The sequence below is a fragment of the Engystomops pustulosus genome, chromosome 1 (assembly GCF_040894005.1).
Source record: "Engystomops pustulosus chromosome 1, aEngPut4.maternal, whole genome shotgun sequence".
In the NCBI taxonomy this organism is placed as follows: domain Eukaryota; kingdom Metazoa; phylum Chordata; class Amphibia; order Anura; family Leptodactylidae; genus Engystomops; species Engystomops pustulosus.
In genome coordinates, this window is record NC_092411.1 from 139,106,125 (window position 1) to 139,126,842 (window position 20,718).

The window sequence follows — 20,718 nt, forward strand, 5'->3', positions numbered from 1 at the left end:
TGATGTATGTTTCACAATTAACCCACAGTTCGTAGGGACACAGAAGTGCCTTTGCACTGTTTTACAAAAATAACCAAATACCTTGCACGATACAGTAATAACTCTGTTTTTTATGTCTACTGACTGGTACATAGACTTTAGTGCATTCTCCTGCTATTATTAGGTCTAATCATTTATTTCCATGTTCATGTAAAACGCAACTAAAGCATTCCCTATTATCTTACACTTTATCTATGTCCTTGTGTAGCGCGTTGGCACAGTGAATTACAATGTGATTGTAAGTGTATTTTACAGGTGCCAATGTCCACGCCTGGTATGTTTTATAGTGGCAGCTAATTTGACATAAATGTTCCCATGTCTAGCTCATGAATTATTCACTGTGCAATTACAGGAAAACCAGAGGTAGCAGAATCCACACTGCTTTGGGCTCTACGCCAAAACATCTGCAGAAATTTGTGATGTATTATTACGCCAATGATTAGCCAAGTGCAACGTCTTGGGATCCATCTCTATCAAACGTAGCACAGTTGGAAATTCTCAATCAGAAATTTAATTTTTTTTTTTTTTTAAGCTATTCCTGATGGGCATCTCCTATTGAGAATGGTACTGCTTACCTCTCGAGAACTAAACAGGCTATTGTTTGTATATGAATCACTACATGGTTTACATGTTTAGCTGAAGGTAAAGCTCTGCTGTAACCTATAAAGGATTTTGTACCTTCAAATAAAAAATGGCAAATTCTAGCTTTGTACAAATAGTCTATGGTTTTTTCAATCATAATAACTGGGGAGAATGTAAACATTGACTATGGAGATGAAGACAATTGTTTATGGCTATGTAATGATTTGTGAACAACACATTTCAGCTCTGGACACAAGTCATCAACGGGTACAATAAATAAGCATATAAAACGTTACAAGGTTTTGTAATGTATAATGCTGCAGAGTTAATACCAAATATCCTCCTTTCCAGATTAGAATGCGATTCGAATCCCCTGTCTTGTACAAAGACTGAATTCCTATAATTAGGTATATCTTTTACCCAAATGTTATCTTTTCTACAGTTTAGAAACCTTGTAAATGATAGAACAAAGAGAAGCTCTTAGCTCTTGCCCTGTAGCATTGCTAGCCATGTGTCTCTTCACTATTTACTCACGTTGGTTTTAGCAGTGGAAGAGTCCTTGAAGGTAGGGGGTTCTTGTTTCTATGGTAATTCAATCAACATCCTTTCTGTAAGCGAAAATGAGTGTGAGTCCTCCACCTTTTCAGGAGTGTGATATCTCCTCTGTGGAGAAATAAATGAGAATAGTAACTTTCATTGTAACCAGAAGACCTTGGGTTGATGGCATTCTTCTTATGGCTCTCATTCCATGCACTCACGCAGGTTAAGGCTTGGTGAAGCTGTGTGAAGGTGTTTATTATTCAGCGCAATCTTTAGCATGGATGGGGAATTAGAATGCAGCGCATGTGATCAGTATTAATTGCCTCCATCGTTCCTCTATTGATTCTGGGTGCCGACAAATGCTCTGTTTCATATATGAAAGAAACACAAAGTAGACTGAGCTCTTCCATTATTAGGTCATTCAACTACCTTCTTGACATTGGGAGAATAAGAACAATTTATTCCCGGTAGCTCTAATTGCCTTGTGCTTTCTTTCACCAAGGCTACACTCTCATTTTCACAGAAAACATAATTTTGCAATACATGTCAGCTAGACGATCTCCTAGTGTAAATCTGATAGATGTCTTGTCTCTATAGACTCTGATATTGTAATAGATACCATGTATGCCACACAGCATAGAAAGATATTTACCAAGGTATTCCATCCTGACAGACGAATAAAGAACACTCCATTGCTTCTTTTCTTTGTAATATTTATTCCACTATTGGAGAGACGATGCTCGTACTGTAGTATAGAAAATCATTATGTGAATCTAATCCATTAAACTATGTTGGTATTTTTCTCCCATTGAAATATTGTGAAAAATGTTTGTTTCCGAAATACGTGAAATGTAAGCACTTATGAAGTTTCATACGATTATTTTGTAAATTCTATACTTAAATCACTTAGGATTTCTTATACTAACAAGCTCAGCACTGACAAGTGCATTAGACACTATATGACTATATGTAGAGACAGATTATTGCATTAAACCTCTTAGAAATCAAATCTTTTCAAGAAATCATATTGGTCTTAATTGTCTGTCATATCCCGCTAAGAAAAATATATTAGTGTCAGGATCTTCTGTCATTCAGCACCGGTGCTGTTTAATGAACAGTCATTCTAGTAGTATTTATTTTACCATAATTATGTATGTGAAGATGTCACCTTCACTGACTGCGCAATCATGTCTAGCCGAACGGAAGAATTCCTCTAAAGAAATGAAATTTACATTATCCAGGAGATCTGTAATTAGGGTGCCTAGCGCTAGACTCCCAGGAAAAGAGACAAATCCATGCTGATAAATGTGTAATTTCATCAAATGTTCCCATAAAAAGATTGACATTTATGTACAAGGTTCTTAATGTCTAGTCACTGCAAAAAAAAAAAAAAAATTCTAAGTTCTATAATGACTAGATCACCTCATACCAATATTTAGATGTTATGTATTCTCCCAAATCTCTTTCCTCTACATCGGTTTTAGGACTGTAAGACACACCCTAGATTTAGCAATTAAAAACAAACAACGTACACACCCTCTACACGCACTCAAAGTTCTGTTACATCCTTAGAATCACTCATACTCATACTCACACTCACACACACACACACACACACACACACACACACACACACACACACACGCTATATACGCAGTCAAGCTTCTTGTTACCCAGTCCCAGCTGGCAGCATGAGAGCTCTTGTATTGATGCAGGAAGCATGTGACGCTTTTTGGGACAGCAGGGAGAGGAAGAGAGCAGTGCACAGGCTCTGTTATCTCATTGTTCTGGTGAGATTGAGTGGTCAGGAGAGTCTGGCAGTGCTGGTTCCTCCTGAACTTCGGACTATAAGAAACGGGCACTTTTAAGCAAAACCACTAAGGGGAAACGCCAGCACATGTGTTGTGTTCTGTGGCATAATTGGTACCCTTTTTGTTAAAAAGAAAAGTTTCTTAAATATACTTAGGATAACAAAATAACACATTCTTAAATTCACTGTTATTAACTAAAATACAGCATTTCACAGATATAATTCCAACTTGTTTCTATCTGTTCTGGTGTACACAATTTCAGTTGCCACTAGACACAACCCTGTAACTTCTGACTTCGGATCAGGGAAGCCATCTTGGTTTTCTGAGTGACGGCCGTAGAGCTGAGAGCTTTTGTCTCTCTCTCTCTCTGCACTTTAGCCCCCACCGTTCCAGGACGGAGCTCACACAGACACTGACTTCCTGCTGCGATATACAGACACGAAGTTCCTGGCGTCAGCAGTGTGAGGAGTGTAAAGCTACAGACAGATAAGTTCTTTACCTGGGGGGGGAGGGGAAGGCACAGCAGATCCAGCAGTGTGTTGTGTTGTGGAATAGCAGAGATGTAGAAAAGCTGTGTCAATGTGTGCATCTCATGGATCTCATCATCTCTCTCCTTTCTATGTGTCAGATACTAGTACAATGTTCAGAATCTAAACGAAAGTGTATATAAACCCGTACCCTAATCATTTAACCATATTTTCAGCTCACAGAACTAGATGGATCATAATGTGGCTGACTAAAATTGTGAAGTAAAGGGTTAAAAATGCATCCTACAAGTTGGTCACCATGCTCAGGTCACTTGTGTTCTGTTCCTATCAGGATTATTTTTCTTTCAACAATAAAGAAAGCGATCTTTGTGACAGTAAAGCTATGGCATTTTTCATCTTTAATTGTGGCGTTAAATATGGATGTATTATGTGTGGAAGGGTGTGGTGGTGTAGGAGCCTGGAAGGACAGAAGCCAAAGACTCTGCCATGTTGCAACTAATAGTTCCCCTCCTTTGTGTGCTGTGTTTGAGAGGCTATATAGAAGCTACCTCCCTTATCACAACTGGTCTAATACGTGCATATTTATCTTACAGAAAATATGCAGTGTAATACGGTACCAATATATGGCTTTTCACATTCATGGACACAACAGCTTATACTAAAAAGTCAGATGAAATGCGACTAAGTTTTAAGCTATATACCTCCATGCATATCCCAGAATACTGACGATTGTTGAAGAATCTGTTTCGCTTCTACATGTTCATCGCCGGCTTTGCTAAGGTCAGCTCAGTAAACCATAGAGATTTTATCATAGGTCTCACCATGATAAAAACTATATTAGATGGCTCCTCAAATGCGCAATAATAACACTATTATTCATTAGTACTTGGGGGGAATTAGGACTTTGAGTAGCCAATAAGATGAGTCTAGCCTTTTGATTCTTTCTGCTAATGAGAGGGTTGGTCACTGAGCTATTTGAGCAATTTCATTCGCAGCTTTGAAAAGATTACCCATGGAGATTTTTCACATTATCCTTTCCATTCTTCAATTTGCCTTTCGAGGCTTGGGAGACTTGAATGAGTTTGTGGTGAGGTAACGATGCAATATTCTAGAAATCACAGACTAGGAATGACCAACTTTTCTTGATGTCGCTGATAAGGTCACCCCTTTGGCCTTCATCTGAAAAATCTGTTCCCGGAGGATTTCAGTCACTTTGCTACTGCACACCATTTTTGTAAAGTCGGTGGAAATTGGAATGTTAGGCTGCTCGTTACATAGGTTTTGTCATATATAATTAAGGAAATAAGCAGCTGGTGCTAGATTATCACCAATAGCTTGAAGTTTAGTTATTCTCTAATTTTGTTCAGTGTCTTTTACTATTATATAATTTTCATTTTTATTCTGAGCTTTAGAAGATATACAAATTATGAAATAAGCGTAAAATACTGCTATTTTACTCATGTTGAGATAACTTCACATTGGACTACATAATGACCTTGAAATTTAGGACATTGTGTGTTCTCTAATTTTGATCTCCAGGGCATAAAATGTGCATGTATGTGTGAGTGAATGGATATTTTCTTATTTATTTGTTTTTTCATGTTTATGGTTTTTTGTTTTTTTTTTTAACTAATCTGCTGGCGTTTTATCCTGTTTATACTCCATGGGGAGGATGCACACATTTCCATAATAACTAGTTGTTGATCAAACAATTGTTGCTGCCAGCTGAACATTTTCCGCAAATTAGTTCTATTCCGCCAATTGGATGCAGTGACTAATATTTCTGGCGAGCTGTGACATATGATGCTTCACCACGCTTCTCGTCATGCTGTACGAAGATTGTTTGGGGGTTTTTTTTTCACATTTTCTAATTTTTTTCCATTCCTATTGTTTCATATGTTATTTCTCTGTAATGTCTTATTTTGTTGGTACATGACCCCCATGATTTGTTAAATGCTGCAGAATATGATGGGACTATATAAATATATTTATATTACATGTTTTTTCAGCATACTATTCATATAATACAAAAAGCACATTTATAGTAAAGGTTTATTGTACAGTAACTGCTATGGGGCATAAAGAAAGTCACTCACATAATCTAGATAATCTTTGACAGCAGGTACAGTATATCAAACAATATTAGGAAATGATGCACTAGAAAGAGAATTGAATTGATTTAAAAAAAAATGTAGCAACCTCGAGTATATTCTCATGGGCAAATTCATACCTATGGAATAGTGGATGAAAGGTCGGCGTATATCTTGTATTAGTATATCGTAATTGCGGTCTTGAATAGAAGTCATGTCCGTAAGTTCACTTTATTAAATATATGACCAAGTCTTTTGTGCATATTAGTAGATTTAATTGGAATCCTTCAAGTAAGCCACCACATACCAGCACGGAAATGTATCTGAATGTCAGCAAAGTAGATTGACCTGTATATCGGTATATGCCCTAGCTGCTTACTTATACGCTATCAGTAATAACACAATAGTATTAGAAAGCAGTTGGACTTTTTATTTTGGTGGGGGGTTGTTTCATTAATTTTATTTTGGTGATGGGTAATATTTATTGATTAGTTTTATTTTTCCAATATTTTATTGTGTTTTGCATATCATAAAGAAGGATCATCGACTGCACCATTTCTCTCTGTGTGTGATAGTAGAAGTGTTTAGATTTCACTGTCATCGTTAGATGCATTGTGCATCTTGTGTCTGCCTGTGTTAGATAACCGTCTATATGCACAGGAGAATTCTATTTCGGGTCTGTGTCATCATGAGCTGTAATTCCAGTCATTGTCTACAGCCACTGATCCTGCCTTCTTACCATAACCCAACACATGGCTGAGCATAATAGGAGCTTGACTAACTGCACAACAAATCTCAGGGACAAGAGTGACACTTGCATTTGTACAGTAACTGCATCTCATCAATTACGGTCGTTGCATCCATGGAGCTGGAATGTGGCCATTCAAGCAGCATCACTGTTAAATGCTCTATAAATTAACTTTTTTTTACTAGGTGATGGGGGGGAGGGTTGTATTTAGTAGCCAGTTATTATGTGGCTCTTATGTTTAAAGAGTAACAGTAAAGGTTTTTGTTTTCCACAAATCAGTAGCTCTTGGGATGTAAAACAACTACTGCAATATTACCTATATGCACTAGTTTCCTTGCTATAGCCCTCAGATTAGCTTAGTGCTGCAATGGCTGCCTCCTCTCTATTTGCTGATAAACCCTGGAATCAGTCAGAGAAACAAAGTGTAAACAAACTATGGATTGATGGGAGGGGAGAGGGTGCTGTTCCCTGCTCACAGAAGAAGCGGTCATGTGACAGTGAATGCAGTAGAGCTTGGAAGTCTACATAACAGTTGTCTCCCTGACAGAATAGTGAGGTACAAGATCTCCCCAGTCCCACCATCCCAGTCTGTGATTCTACAGAAGTTTCTGTCTGTCTCTGCTGGTCTCTCCTTGTCATCAGCAGTATCAGCTATTAACCCTTAGTGCTCACACAGCACAGGTTATACACTGCATGTAACTGGGTTACTTATGATTTATTTTACTTGTTACATGTTCCCTGCTCCTCCATGTGATGGAAGCTGCCAGGCCCTCACCATATACATCCTGTATGTGCAGTGTTCACAGGATTTACTTGTGGGAAACTAAATGGATTTAATGCTAAATTATTTGAGGGAGAACACAGGGCATTATTGAATCTGTGGGCAAGCTAGCTGGCCTCAGCCTGAGGGCATAGACAGACAGACATCTCTGCCCGCTTCACCTCTAGTGAGAGATTTTTGTCAAACACTTTCACAACAGAAAATGCCATAACTTTGGAAAGAAGGATGATCAGCACAAAGTAGACATCGCTCTTTTTGTTTTCAAAGGGGGAATCGCATATAATAATTTGTTAAAAGCACTATAGCTTTACAGTTAAGTTTTGAATGGATTCGCCAGCAAAAACTGCAACTGTGTGCACCTAGAAACAATTTGTATGACAATTTTTTTTGTGGTTTTAGACCATTTTTACACCTTTTAGGTTTGACAGGTTTGGAAAAAGAACGTGGAAGATGAGTACTATTAAAGAAAATCTACCATTTGATTTAATGCATTATGAACCAAACATACCTTGCGAGTGCTGTAGCTACACTGATGCAGGAACATATCTTGTTTAATTTTTGAGCTGAGTGGTTTTCCTGAAAAACCATTTTTACAATTATGATAATGAAGCTCTCTCACTTTTGTGCCTGGCCCCGCACCTTTCTTCTAACCAGATGCATTTAATCACTGTGTTGTGCCTGACAGGCAAAAGTTATCAATCGCTGCACCCCCCACCACCTAGCTGCTTTGTCTGAGTGACCCAGCTCACATTGATTATTCCTGTTTGGACAGTTCAAAATGCTCCGTGTAATGTCTCAGTGTAGCTACAACATTCTCAAGGTATGTTTGCTCAAATGGTTGATTTCCTTTAAGCTCCCATTTTGCTGCATAAGTGAAGGGTAACATTCTTAATGTTTAAGACCGTGATCTGCTACAATATATCTGACATGCCTGTCTTTGTGCGTCCAATCTATTATGTACTATTTTGGGACAACTTCTGCTATTTTTGATGTCTTGTCAATGTGAACATCCTATGACTTTGTAATATGTCGCCGTTACCAGGTTTGGATTAATGCTTTCTTCTCTTGTATTTACAGGAGTAGCCAAGGATTTATGCACATGAAACTGTCAAAAGCCAAAGAGAAATATATATTGGGTCAGAACAGTCCTCCTTTTGACAGTGTCCCTGAAGTCATTCATTTCTACACCACCAGGAAACTTCCAATAAAAGGAGCTGAACACTTGTCACTTCTCTACCCTGTAGCAGTGCGGACCCTTTAGAGTGTAGACGGACTGACGCACCCCCTTCCTGTGGACAGGGGACTGTGAAGAAGCACATCTGCACTAAAAATCAGCAGGGTACTGCAGGGGGACAACTTAAGCACTGACATTGTGAATCGTCAACTACGGCCACTCACAATATGTACGATGTTGCACTACAGCTTTCATAAAGGACACTGCTTCTGTTTTGAGAAGGGCCATGGGAGAACTGTTTTGTAGGTTTTCAATGGTGAAAATATTAACCTGTTTTGATGCTTAATGTTTCATGCAGTGCATTTCTGGGATAAGTGAAATAAACATGTACTGCAATATAAACTAATATACAGTATATTCTCAGAAAGATAATGGAGTCCATTGTTAAACTCCTTCAAGCTTAATTCTATTAGGCACTGTAGTCCAGAAGAAACATAGCCCATAGAAAATTTTGAAATATTGTCCTAAATTGGCTTCCCTTGTACTCTGTATACCTCATGGCAGAGATGCCATGAGTTACTCAAGCATAAATGGTCAACTCATTATAGTAAAAGACAAAAAGGTGATATGAGGGGTTCTATCTCCAACTAAATCAGCTGACATGCTTCCATCTGAAAAGATGTCGAGATGGTACAGAGATCTTGGAGGCCCCATATAAAACTTTAGTCCTTCAATTCCTCAATGTTGAGGGGTGCTTCTTTTAATTTTAATATACCATGTGAAGGTGTGGTAGTGATGCCATGTGGAGATTCTCACTTGCTTGCTGTGTCTACACCTTTCCACGCCAAGCTTCAGAACACAAGATTTTCTGTGGTACCTAGAGCCTGCATGGAAGGCCCTGGCCTGCTCTGACATTATGTATGGTAGTACTTGTCTGTTGGAGCAATAATTTGTTTCTCACTTCCGTTATTATGACCCATCAATGAGCTAAGTTTTGGTGAATTATTTATGAATAGGGTATGTAAATAAAGAAAATAGCGGTTTAATATATAATTATATTTTTAACCCAGTTTTTTGGTACAAAGAGCGTTGTTGTGCACCTTTTTACAGTCAGAGGCCTTAAATGGCAACGTTGACCATGTTTAGTGTTTGTACAGTGTGACTGTCTTTTAGAAAGGAAGGGTTCTTCAAATGTTTTAGGTTTTCAGATAAAAATCAGGGTATTTGTTATTTTTGACTGTTAGCTTGTGAAGCCTGTTTTTCTCCTATCTGAATAGTTTAAAACTACAGTATTAGGGTTTCAACCTTCTCTTTAATAAAATTGATCTTCAGCATGTGGAAGTGAAAATTCTTGTCTGCTCAACTGTTGTCATCAGTTTGTTGGATTTCTCTGTGCAATATATTATATAGTTTCTAAGCTATGTTTTCATGTGTCTGACTTTTACTGGTGATTGCAAAGAACCATAAAGCGACTGAGATCATCACTGGGAGAAGGCTCTTAATTGATATCTGAAGCGCTATGGTTTATTCATGTTTTAATGCAAAAGCTATTCACTTATGCTTCTGGATTTGCACCTCATTACCCCCGAATTCTAATGCAAATTGGGTTCCGATTTGCAAGGAACTTTGTCTAAGAGGTCAGGCTTGAAAAATATACAAGTGTCCTGATGTGAATGAGAGAAAATGAGAATTCCCTTTGCGGGGAAGCAGCCCTGCCTGACATCTGACATTTAATTACTAGCCTCTCCAGCAAGACACCTAAATTATACCACTTCAGTGATTTCTATAGACATAACTGACAGGGACCATACAGCGCTGCCGACTAAAGCCATCAAGAAAGGCAATCTCAAACCTTGAACAAAGGCTACATTTATAAAGCCTCAACACTACATCACCTGATTTATAGTGTATATTTGTTTTCTGGGGGGGGGGGGGGGATGGTTGTCTTAAATAGTTGCATTGCTTTATCTTTTTTTTTTTTTCATTTCTACACATCCAATTTGCTGTATCAGTCTTTTGCTAACATAATCTTTTGGTTAGACAAGCATTATTACATTTAGCATTGCTCCATTTACTTTCATTAACTGTTTGGAGAGGCAAGCTTTCATAGAAAATTAAAGGCATGATAGAGGCGGCTGAATGATGTGGAGACTTCACTAATGAACCTGGCTGCACAGCCTTCCCCTTCATCGTATTCCTTTTTATGTTCTGGATTTCATGGTAGTTTGTTTTAGGGGGTTGGTTTTATGGGATGTGTTATGGTTACTCCATACTATTAAAGGAAACCTACCACTTGTAGTGGCAGGTTTCCGATGGAGCTTATTTTAGTTAGTGTTTTAAACCGCGGTATCGCGGTTTAAAACACTTTTTAAACTTTATAGCCGGCGCAGGAAGTGAATGAGAGCCGCGCGCATGGTAAGCGCCGAGCGCGTACCTCCATGCGCCGGCTATAAAGTTTAAAAAGTGTTTTAAACCGCGATACCGCGGTTTAGAACACTAACTAAAATAAGCTCCGGCACCAGCTCACCCTGAGCTGGTGCTCGGTATTGCCATCGGAAACCTGCCACTTCAAGTGGTAGGTTTCCTTTAAGTCAGACCTAATTGTAGCACTGTATAGAACCAAACTGTGTTTCTCACAACTGCAGCATATACGTGCTTGTTTATATGTTTATTTTGACTTAAAGGTCATCTACCACCGGGATGAAGGACTGAATGCAGATGAGCCTGAGGGGCTTCAGGCTCCATAAGTCCAGAGATACCTGGGATGAGGGACTAGGATGTCATCCAATTGCCCCAAAAAGTAGGATAGTAAAGATACAATAGGATGCAACCCTCTTGTAGTACAGTTAACACAGCAGATAAAATCCGTCAATAACTCAGGACTCTCACTTGGAACAAATTCAACAGAAAACTTGACACATATGTCAGTGTAGCAGCCAATCCTTAATATCTACGCTCATCTGGGGGCCACATCCCAGAACAGTGTTGGCGTAATATAAAGACGACCCTGATAAAACGCGCCACCATTTTGTAACTTGATAAAGCATCATCGACCGATGTTTGATCTTGAGTGAGTTCTGAAGTGCCACTATGTCCTCATCTCCAATGCATTTGCATAGTCTTTCATCCTCGTGGTACATGGCTTTTAAAGAAATTGGCCTGAGCCACGTAAACACAGAATTGTGCATTCTCAGTCCCGATCCTCCCACACACCACCACTTTACCCTCTCACATTGGGGCACATTTACTAAGGGCTTTGCTCCGCACTTTTGTTGGGCTGTGCACGTTATTAGAAGCTAAAACGGCATGCACAGGTTTAGGGGGCGTGCCTTGCGACACAATTTGCAAGTTAAATATGGCGCTCGGTGCAAATGAGTCGTACCGAGCGCCATATTTAACTAGCAAATTGTGTCACACACCCTGTGTTAAAGGTGCAACACAGAAAAGATGGTGAACTCTGTTGGGCCAGTGTGGGGAAGCGACATATTCGTGATTTCTGGTGCATGATCTTAGTGCTATTTCCGTGTATAATGCTGGGTGCGGCTATTCACTAAGTAAATGCGCCCCATTATGTTTGGGTGCTTTCTTATCTTTTCTATACAACCCTCTTTAAGCCTTTTGCCCATGAGCAAGTTCAGCACATACATTCGCAGAGTTTCCCATACCAAAGCTTGAATCGCTGAACTTATTTGTGGGCAACAGGTTTTAGTTAAAACATACCCGCTATGATTAAAAAAAAAAAAAGGTAGCTGATAAGTGGCAGATCCAAGGTTTGTGGAGAAACAATTTTTATCTTTTAGCAGGTTGTAACTTCAATTAAGAGGAGGAATTGATGCATCTACATGATAAAAATGTTTTGATCAAAAAACAAAGACTCCTCATGCCAAAGTCTCTAGGCGCCCAGGTGGCACCTGCCTGCATCATTACGTTGACTGACTCCTCTAATCTTGCTGTTGCATTGGGTTGGTATGAAGCTAGCTGCATGGAAGATAATTCTAGCCTGAATGAACTGTAAATTGCAGTTTTTATTGGACTTTCAAGCACGGAAGAAAACATCTGCCTACGTTTTTCCATCTAACACAGCTCTGCTTGTACGCAGGTGTCTGTCAGTATCAGGTTAGCTTGGCTAATTATTCTGACACCTATAGAAGAGCACTAATCCCTCTTTAACCCCTGGCACCGCAGTGATAATGAAACTGTATCACTTCTTATAGGACTTGTCCTTACTTCCACTAACTTCGCTATAATGCTCTCTAACGCATAACACTGCTTATCAGAAAAAGGAAGTTTTAATCAGGCCTGTCTTACAAGTTTAAAAGATTTTTTTACAAAAATTATTATTTTAAGCCTCACCCTGCTCTTCCTCTGATTGTGGATGTTTCCTTTTTGTCAAAATTGCTTGAAGTTTCCTTGAACATTTAACAATTGCAGACTTGTTGCTCTGTGAGATAGCAGCAACTCTCACTTGCCAAATCATTTGGAATGTTAAGATTATATTAACTATGTGAGTGGATGAAGGCAGTGGTACAGATGGAGTTAAAGGAAACCTACCATTTCAAATGGTAGGTTTAAGCTGTAAACACCGAGCACCAGCTCAGGGTGAGCTGGTGCCGGTGCTTAGTTTCGTTAGTGTTATAAACCGCAGAAACTGCTTCGGCGCTGCGTGCGCACGATCGTGCGCGCGCCTCCATAGGAAATGCCGCAGGCGTTGCGCGCGCGCAGCGCCGGAGCAGCTTCTGCTATAAAGTTTAAAAAGTGTTAAAACTACGATATCGCGGTTTATAACACTAACGAAACTAAGCACCGGCACCAGCTCACCCTGAGCTGGTGCTCGGTGTTTACAGCTTACACCTACCATTTGAAATAATAGGTTTCCTTTAAACTACCACTAGCCATAAAAATAAAACAATATGACCACTGTTGAATATTCAGCCAAACACTGAATCTTTAACTTTTATGTAATGCCATATATTGAGAATAGACATGCAATTGGTTGGTTAATGCACCAGTCTTGTATTGTCCAAACTGGAGAAATCCTACATTTTATTACTCAAAAGTACATGACAAGAAGCACCACTTTGAAGCCATGGATAACAAATATAAGACGATTACCATTGTCACAGTGCCTGGATCTAACAGTAATTGTCGCTGGTTTATCTATGCTTGATTTTGATTTCCTTTGATGTTACCTATAATGTATCACATTGGACTTCCTTGGAATATTTGCTGAAAGGTTCCAGCTCCTATGAAGGGATGTATTTGATTGGGTCCGCCATCCGAAATGAGCGTTATTACTGTCCTAACATCGATTCACTGGTTATAGCGACCTCAGGTTGTGTCAAGTGGACATTCCCCACACCCTATCACCACCTGATAGAATGGGTTCACCAAATAATGTCCTCTGCAGCAAATTTTTACCTGTTACAACTGCATCAAGTGAAAGAAATCTTGATTCATCTGATCTTTTTCACTGCTCATGCAGACAATTTTAGGGAATTATGTATTCCTGTCTCCTGTGCCAAAATTTTGGGAGGAAGGTCTATGTCATTGAGAAATAAAGTAGATTTAAATATTTAGAGAAACTGTAGGATTAGTAATATTAACCCCATCCCGACATTTGACGTACCATTACTGCATGGCGGGAGGTGCGTTCCCGCAAAATGCAGTAATAGTACATCAAGCTTCTGGCGCCGGCTCCTAAGCGGAGCCGGCGCCAGAAGCTGCGGGTGTCGGCTATATATTATAGCCGACACCCGACTCTAACACCCGCGATTGGAGATTTCTCTGATCGTGGGTGTTGACCCCTATAAGCCGCGACCGCGGCGTGTCAGGGGCATTTAAGTGTAATTGGACCCACCAGCGGCCTTCTGGCAGGACCCGGCTGTGACACACTCAGCATGCGAAACCCCCCACATATTTGGTACCGCCGCGTATTAAAAAAAAACTATATAAATGAGTTATCACCATAATCGTAGTGATCTATAGAATAAAAATATTATAGTATTTTTAGTGTATGGTGTACGACCCCCAAAATATACAAAAAGAAAAAAGAAACCCAAAATTGACAATTTGGTTTTCCTCCATACATCAAAGAGTTAATAAAATCTCATTAAAAAGCTAATGACCCACTAAAATGAAGTATTTGTAAAGTGCATCTCATGTCGCAAAAAAAAAGCCCAAATTGTCCAAATTGCCAAAAAAAAATAAAGATTGTATAGCCAATAAAAAGTGACAATGCATAATCTGCTCTGAATGGCGCATCTCCCCCTTCAATGCCCTGGCGTGTGCCCATACAGAAGGTTACCACCACATATGAGGTATTGTTGTATGCGGGAGGGATTGGGTATCAAAGTTTGTGGAGAGAGTTTTGGTATTTTATCCACTGAGAATTTGTAAATTTTATGAAAAACACATTAATTTAGCCAAAAATAAAATTTGATTTCGAAATTGCATGCGATTTTGTTTTAACCCCTTTAAACCAATTAAAGGGTTAACAAACTTCATAAAAGTTGTTTTACATACGTTGAGGGGTGTAGTTTCTATAATGGGGTAATTTATGGGGTTTTACTTTTATTTAGGCCTTTCAAAGTTACTTCAAACCTGAGCAGGGCCCTCAATAGTAGGATTTTGCTTTTTTTTTTATGAAAATGTGAAACGTTGCACCTGACGTTCAAAGCCCCATGACATGACTCATGTGTAGAAAAAGTAGAACATTTTGAAAATTGCTAATTTTTCCAAATTTTCACCAAATATCGGATTTTCTCATAAATAAATGCAAAACATACCACCACAGTTTTTTAACTAACATGAAGTACAATGTGTCACGAGAAAACAATTTCAAAATCACTTGGATATGTTAAAGCGTTCCGAAGTTATAACCACTTATAGTGACACAGGACAGATTTGAAAAAATGGGCCGTGTCAGGAAGGTGATAAGGGGCTTCGGCGTAAAGGGGTTAAATCTAAAGACTATTTAACATTGTCCAAAAATTGTAATGTGTTTTGGATCATAGGATTGTAGATTGGAAGGCTGGACATTTAAAGGGGTTCTTTGAAGGGTTTGGGAAGAGGAAAATTAGCAGGAGTGATTTTGTAAGGACCTGTACCTTCAGGCTGCCCTCAAATTTTGAGCAGTATTGGACTGTAGTGTGGGGAAACCTGAGATTTGCATTAAATCATAGAACTTACATACAAGTAAATCATTCATTTAAAGAATAAAATATTCCACATTCTCCACTTATCAGTCATCTTTCCTTGTCCCAAAATGTTCTTTAAATACAGTTAATATGGCTTGTGCCACCAGAATAGAGAAGTGGCAAGCAGACACAATGATTTTTTGCTGAAAACCAGGGAATGACTCCTCATGTCCCACGGTCCGATTAACAGCCCAGAACGGCTGTATAATGTCCCTCGTACTGCTACTGTATCTTTTGAGACCTTGCTAAATAGAGAAATAGAGCAAGATATCCTTATGTGTAGTATAATGGAAATTAGAGTTTTTCTTATGTAATAAATTGGAAACTTGGCCTCAATGATGTAGTCTTTAACCCCTTCACGCTCCACACCGCAGGTGTACGGCGCAGAGGTGCAGGGGGTGTATGAAGAGGGCTCACGGGCTGAACCCTCTTCATACACTGGTGGGGTTTGTTGCATATTGCCATTGGCACATTGTAATGAATACAGTGCAAAAATTCTATATTCTGCAATACAGTAGTATTGCAGTATATGGTAGGGAAAATGAAACCATCTAGGGCTAATGTACCCTCGAGGGTCTAAAAATTAGTAAAAAAAAAAGTTTCCAAAAAGTTTTAAAAATAATTTTTAAAAAGTTCAATCACCCCCCTTTCCCTAGAACTGATATAAAACGTAATAAACAGTAAAAATCACAGACATACTAGGTCTGTCACTGCATCTCAAAATGCCCAATATAAAAACGGTTGTTGCCGGCGGTGAACCACATAACAGAAAATGGCGCCCAAATCTGCGAAACGTTGGCATATTTCGCAAAAAATTACACCTAACACTCTGCTCTGTACACCAAAGTATGAAAAAGTTATTAGCGTCAGAAATTTTCTTTTTGGTACCCATTTGTTTAATTTTTGAAAATGTATAAAAACGCAATAAAACCTGTATAAATGTGGTATTAACGTGATCGTACCGAACTAAAGAATAAAGTAGAGGTGTTATTTGGAGCTCACAGTGAAAGTCGTAAAAACAGCCCACAAGAAAGTGACTCACATGTGTTTTTTTTTTTTTTTTGTTTTTTTTCCACATTTTGGAATTTTTTTTTTCATCGTCCCTGTACACGGCATGGAATAATAAATAATACCACGGAGAAGTAAAATTTGTTACCCACAAAATAAGCCCTCACACAGCTCTGTACACGGAAAAATGAAAAAGTTATGGATTTTTGAAGGAGAGTGAGAAATGAGTGAAAAACCCTGCGTCCTTAAGGGGTAATTATATTTCCACAAAAAATAGATAAATCTGTACTAACGTGTGCTAACACTACCCAGTACAGTGTGTGTACTGTGTTTATTACTAGATATCAATTGTTCTTAAAGGAAATCTACCATTTGTTTTTATGCATTGTGAACCAAACATATCTTGAGAATGCCGTAGCTACACTGATGCAGAAATATATCTGGTTTAATCTCTAAACTGAGTGGTTTTGCTCAAAAAATAATTATAGAATTCAGGAAAAAATAAAATTTGGGAAAGCTTGGTGCTGCTGGCTGCCATACATAAATACATTACATGGAGTTTCCTGAAATGTCCAGACAGGGCTAATCAACGTGAGCTGGATGACTTCTAAACAACAGCCGAGGGATGGTGCAGCGACTGATTACTTTTGCCTGTCAGGGACAACACAGTGATGACATATTCTCAGCTTATGCTGGGCGGGACAAGGCTGGAGCAGTGCATAATTAGGGTGAGAAGAGAGTCGGGGCATTCACAGTAGCGCCAGAGCCTCATAATCATAATTATCATACCGTATTTTTCGGCCTATAAGGCGCATTAGTCCGATGCGCCTTATATATGTAATAATTCCATATATAAGGCGCATCGGACTATAAGGCGCGGGGTCCAGGGGCGTGGCGGAGGTCCGGGGGCGGAGCGGAGACCCGACGGGACGCGGGGAAGGTGAGTGGGGAAGGTGAGGGGGAGGTGGAGAAGGGCAGCAGACCATACTTACATAGGTCCCCGCTACCGGAGACAGCAGATCTCCAGCGGGAACTGCAGACCACGCGGCAGAAGTTGTTCGTGCCACGTGGTCTGCAGTTCCCGCTGGAGATCTGCTGTCTCCGGTAGCGGGGACCTATGTAAGTATGGTCCGCTGCCCAGCGCCATACATAGGGCGCACTGGACTATAAGGCGCACTTTGGATTTCCACGGAAATCCAAGGCTTTTAAGTGCGCCTTATAGTCCGGAAAATACGGTAATTGTTTTTTCAGCAAAACCACTCAGATCAGGGATTAAACAAGATATGTTTCTGCATCAGTGTAGCTACAGCATTCTCAAGGTATGTTTGGTTCATAATGCATAAAAACAAATGGTAGATTTCCTTTCTAGTGGACAACTTATGTATACAATAAATGCCTATTATGAGATTGGGTGGGACTCCCACACGCAGCAACCCCACAGAGCTGATCTAGGAAGCTGATATACAGCAAATGAAACAAGAAGCACAGAGCTCTGTTCTCAGTGTAGTGGTCAGAGCAGGTTACTGCATATCAGCTCTTGAATAGAAGTTAAGTTGCAGTGACTTGGTTCAGCCACTACTCTCAGAATGGAGCTCTCTGTTTACGTTCTTTGAGAACAGCTGGTCTGTTAAGTGTGGTAACCCCACTAATCTGGTTTAAAGAACCTATTTTTTTGATATTTCACCAGTATTTTTAGCTCCAAAAATTCCTTTCACTGACGACATCTTGTATGGATCATAAAACAGTGTCAAAGTTTAGACAATTGGAATTGTGATTCTATGACTTTTGATAACATTATTTATTATACAAATGGAAAGTTCTGCTCGCAGTTCTCCATGCTGTTTAATACCTGATGGGGATCCAGTAGCCAGAGACGCATACAGGTAAGAGCAAGGAAGTCCAGCACTTCAGGGTTACTTTTAAAATTCCATCCTTTATTGAAGGCACATTCAAATGCAGTTTGACACTGATACACATAGGATAGCAATCAACCCCAAATCGTGATAACATGCAGTCTATTAGAAATTAAATGGATGTAGAAGCGAGCCCCTCTGCCAGCAGGGCCACTATGTAGTTGCATACATGGTATATCTCTTCTGGGACATTTAATGTTCATTATAAAAGCTGCCTGATCCATGTAAGGAGAGAACAGCTTGTCTACAAATGTCAGAAGAAACCCATGCAGACAAATCAATATTAGAGGCACGAATCGTGATCATGTTTAGTGAAAACTTCTGACTAGGTCAGAGATGTTGCTGATTGCCATGCTCCATACACTACATTGAGATATTACTTCCATACCCCCCTGCCGTTTGTGAAATTGTCTTTTTCAAAAAACCATGAGCACAGAGATGACAGGCTGTGTCTGAAACTACTCTGATGGTATCAAAGTGCATTAAAGTATCCCAGAAATACATCAGCAATCATCCGCCTTTTACCTTCTCTTTGTTTGACTCTTTCTTACCAGAGGTGACTCTTAAAGACTGTGCTCTTCTAGGCTTCAGTCCTTATGTCCTGTGCTGAGGCAAGTGCTGATCATCTAAATACATCAAAGATATATCATACGTTAATGGATACAGATGATTGTTAAAGGGGAATTACACTAAAAACTACTCGGCATTGGAAATATTTAAAATCAAAACAAATAATTGAAAATGTATAAGTCATTAAAGATGGACGCAACATAGAATACACCTAAAGTATTTCAGTTGCTTTAAATTGTTACTTAAAGGGTCATATTAGTGTATGTGTGTTTAAGATATATTACCGTATTTTTTATTCTTTTATTATTCCTAAGCTAATATTTCCTTTAACAATTTAAAGCAATTGAAAGAATAATAATGAGGCATTAAAAGGGCATTAAAAGTATGAATAACCCACCCAATAGTTTATTCAAGGGCTCACAATTTAGGTATCCAGATAGCATCTACAGTGAGAAAAAAAACACCTTTTCATTATATTTTCTATGAAAAGTTTTTTCTGCTGCATCCTGTTGTGCGTGCCAAGACACCAATTTTCCAAGAAAAATACACCAAGGTCAACTGTACAGTAAATAATTTAGAGCACAAAATTACTGAGGTGCTGCCATGCAATACAAGGGTGTGATACATTTGATAAGTGCCCTTGCAAAAACCAATAAAAAGGCAGGAAAATAAAAAACTAATTTTTGAACAAATACAGAATACGGGCAGTCCCTGGGTTGCATACAAGATAGGTTCTTTAGGTTTGTACTCAAGTTGAATTTGCATGTAAGTCGGAAGAGGTATATTTTATCATTGAAACTCCAGACAAAAACTGGAATTTCAAAATTTTGTGCTGGCATGGAAACAAGGATTATCAAAAAAATTTCATTACAGCTGATCATTGCAGCCTGGAACTAAGGTAAAGAATCCAGAGAGGTCTGTATTTAAATTGGGGTCGTCTGTAAGTCGGGTGTCCTTAAAGGGGTATTCCCATCTGGGTATTCAAATTTAATTTCATTCATTAGACATATGTAAACATTTTTTCAATTGGATGTTATTAAAAAAAATGTTCCTGTGTGAAGAAAATTTCCACCACGTTTCATGACGGCCCCCACCTGTAGGATGCTCCTATATCCTGTAGGGACAGGAAGTGCAAGAGATTAAAAGCTCCTCCCTAGCACCCAACACCAGTGTCTTCCTGTCCCTAAGGGATATAGGATGCAAGAGAGTCTCCTTATGGAGACACAAGAGATTTTTAAATTTTTACTTTTTATTCTTACTTTTACTTTTTTATTTTTCCGATAGTTCCGCCTCCACAACCGAGTGGAGGGGAACAAGAAACACCTCCTCCCCACCCCCCGCGCCATACGGCCCATCCAGTGGTCCCGGGAGACTAATGCTGGGCCGGATACGGGGGGCAAGCAGGCAGATTGGTAATACCTGCTAGCTGGAGCCTTTTCTTCATGTTCGGGGACCAGTGTTCGAGTCCGGGCGTCGGTCCTCGGAAGGTGGAAGGTTCTAGCGGACGGGCAGGATATTGTGGCGCGCGGTTCTGGAATAGCCGCGTGCCGGAAGTCGGGGGGCGTGTCATCAGGTGGCGCGACTTCCGGTAGGCACGTCACCAGGGTGCCGGGCACGTCATTAGGGCCGGCCCTGAAGGCCCGACTCCGGCGACTTGGCTACAGTCCAGGAATCAATCACTTCCGGTCAAACCGGAAAGGGGAGGAGGGAAGAGCCTCTCCAGGCACGCCAGATCACTTATATAGCGTCCCTGGGGAACCCTATCTCGGGTGGCTCTG

At 39.6% G+C, this 20,718-nt stretch overlaps 1 protein-coding gene across 1 annotated transcript in view; it reads left to right on the top strand.

Annotated features, from left to right (window-relative positions):
• Nucleotides 1-9,601, top strand: part of SHB (SH2 domain containing adaptor protein B) — a 106,128-nt gene extending 96,527 nt beyond the window's left edge. The window contains exon 6 of the mRNA XM_072154510.1: nucleotides 8,157-9,601. Coding sequence (XP_072010611.1) covers nucleotides 8,157-8,340 — 184 coding nt within the window. The 3' untranslated portion in view covers nucleotides 8,341-9,601. The remainder of the gene's footprint in view (nucleotides 1-8,156) is intronic.
• Nucleotides 9,602-20,718: the final 11,117 nt, after the last annotated feature.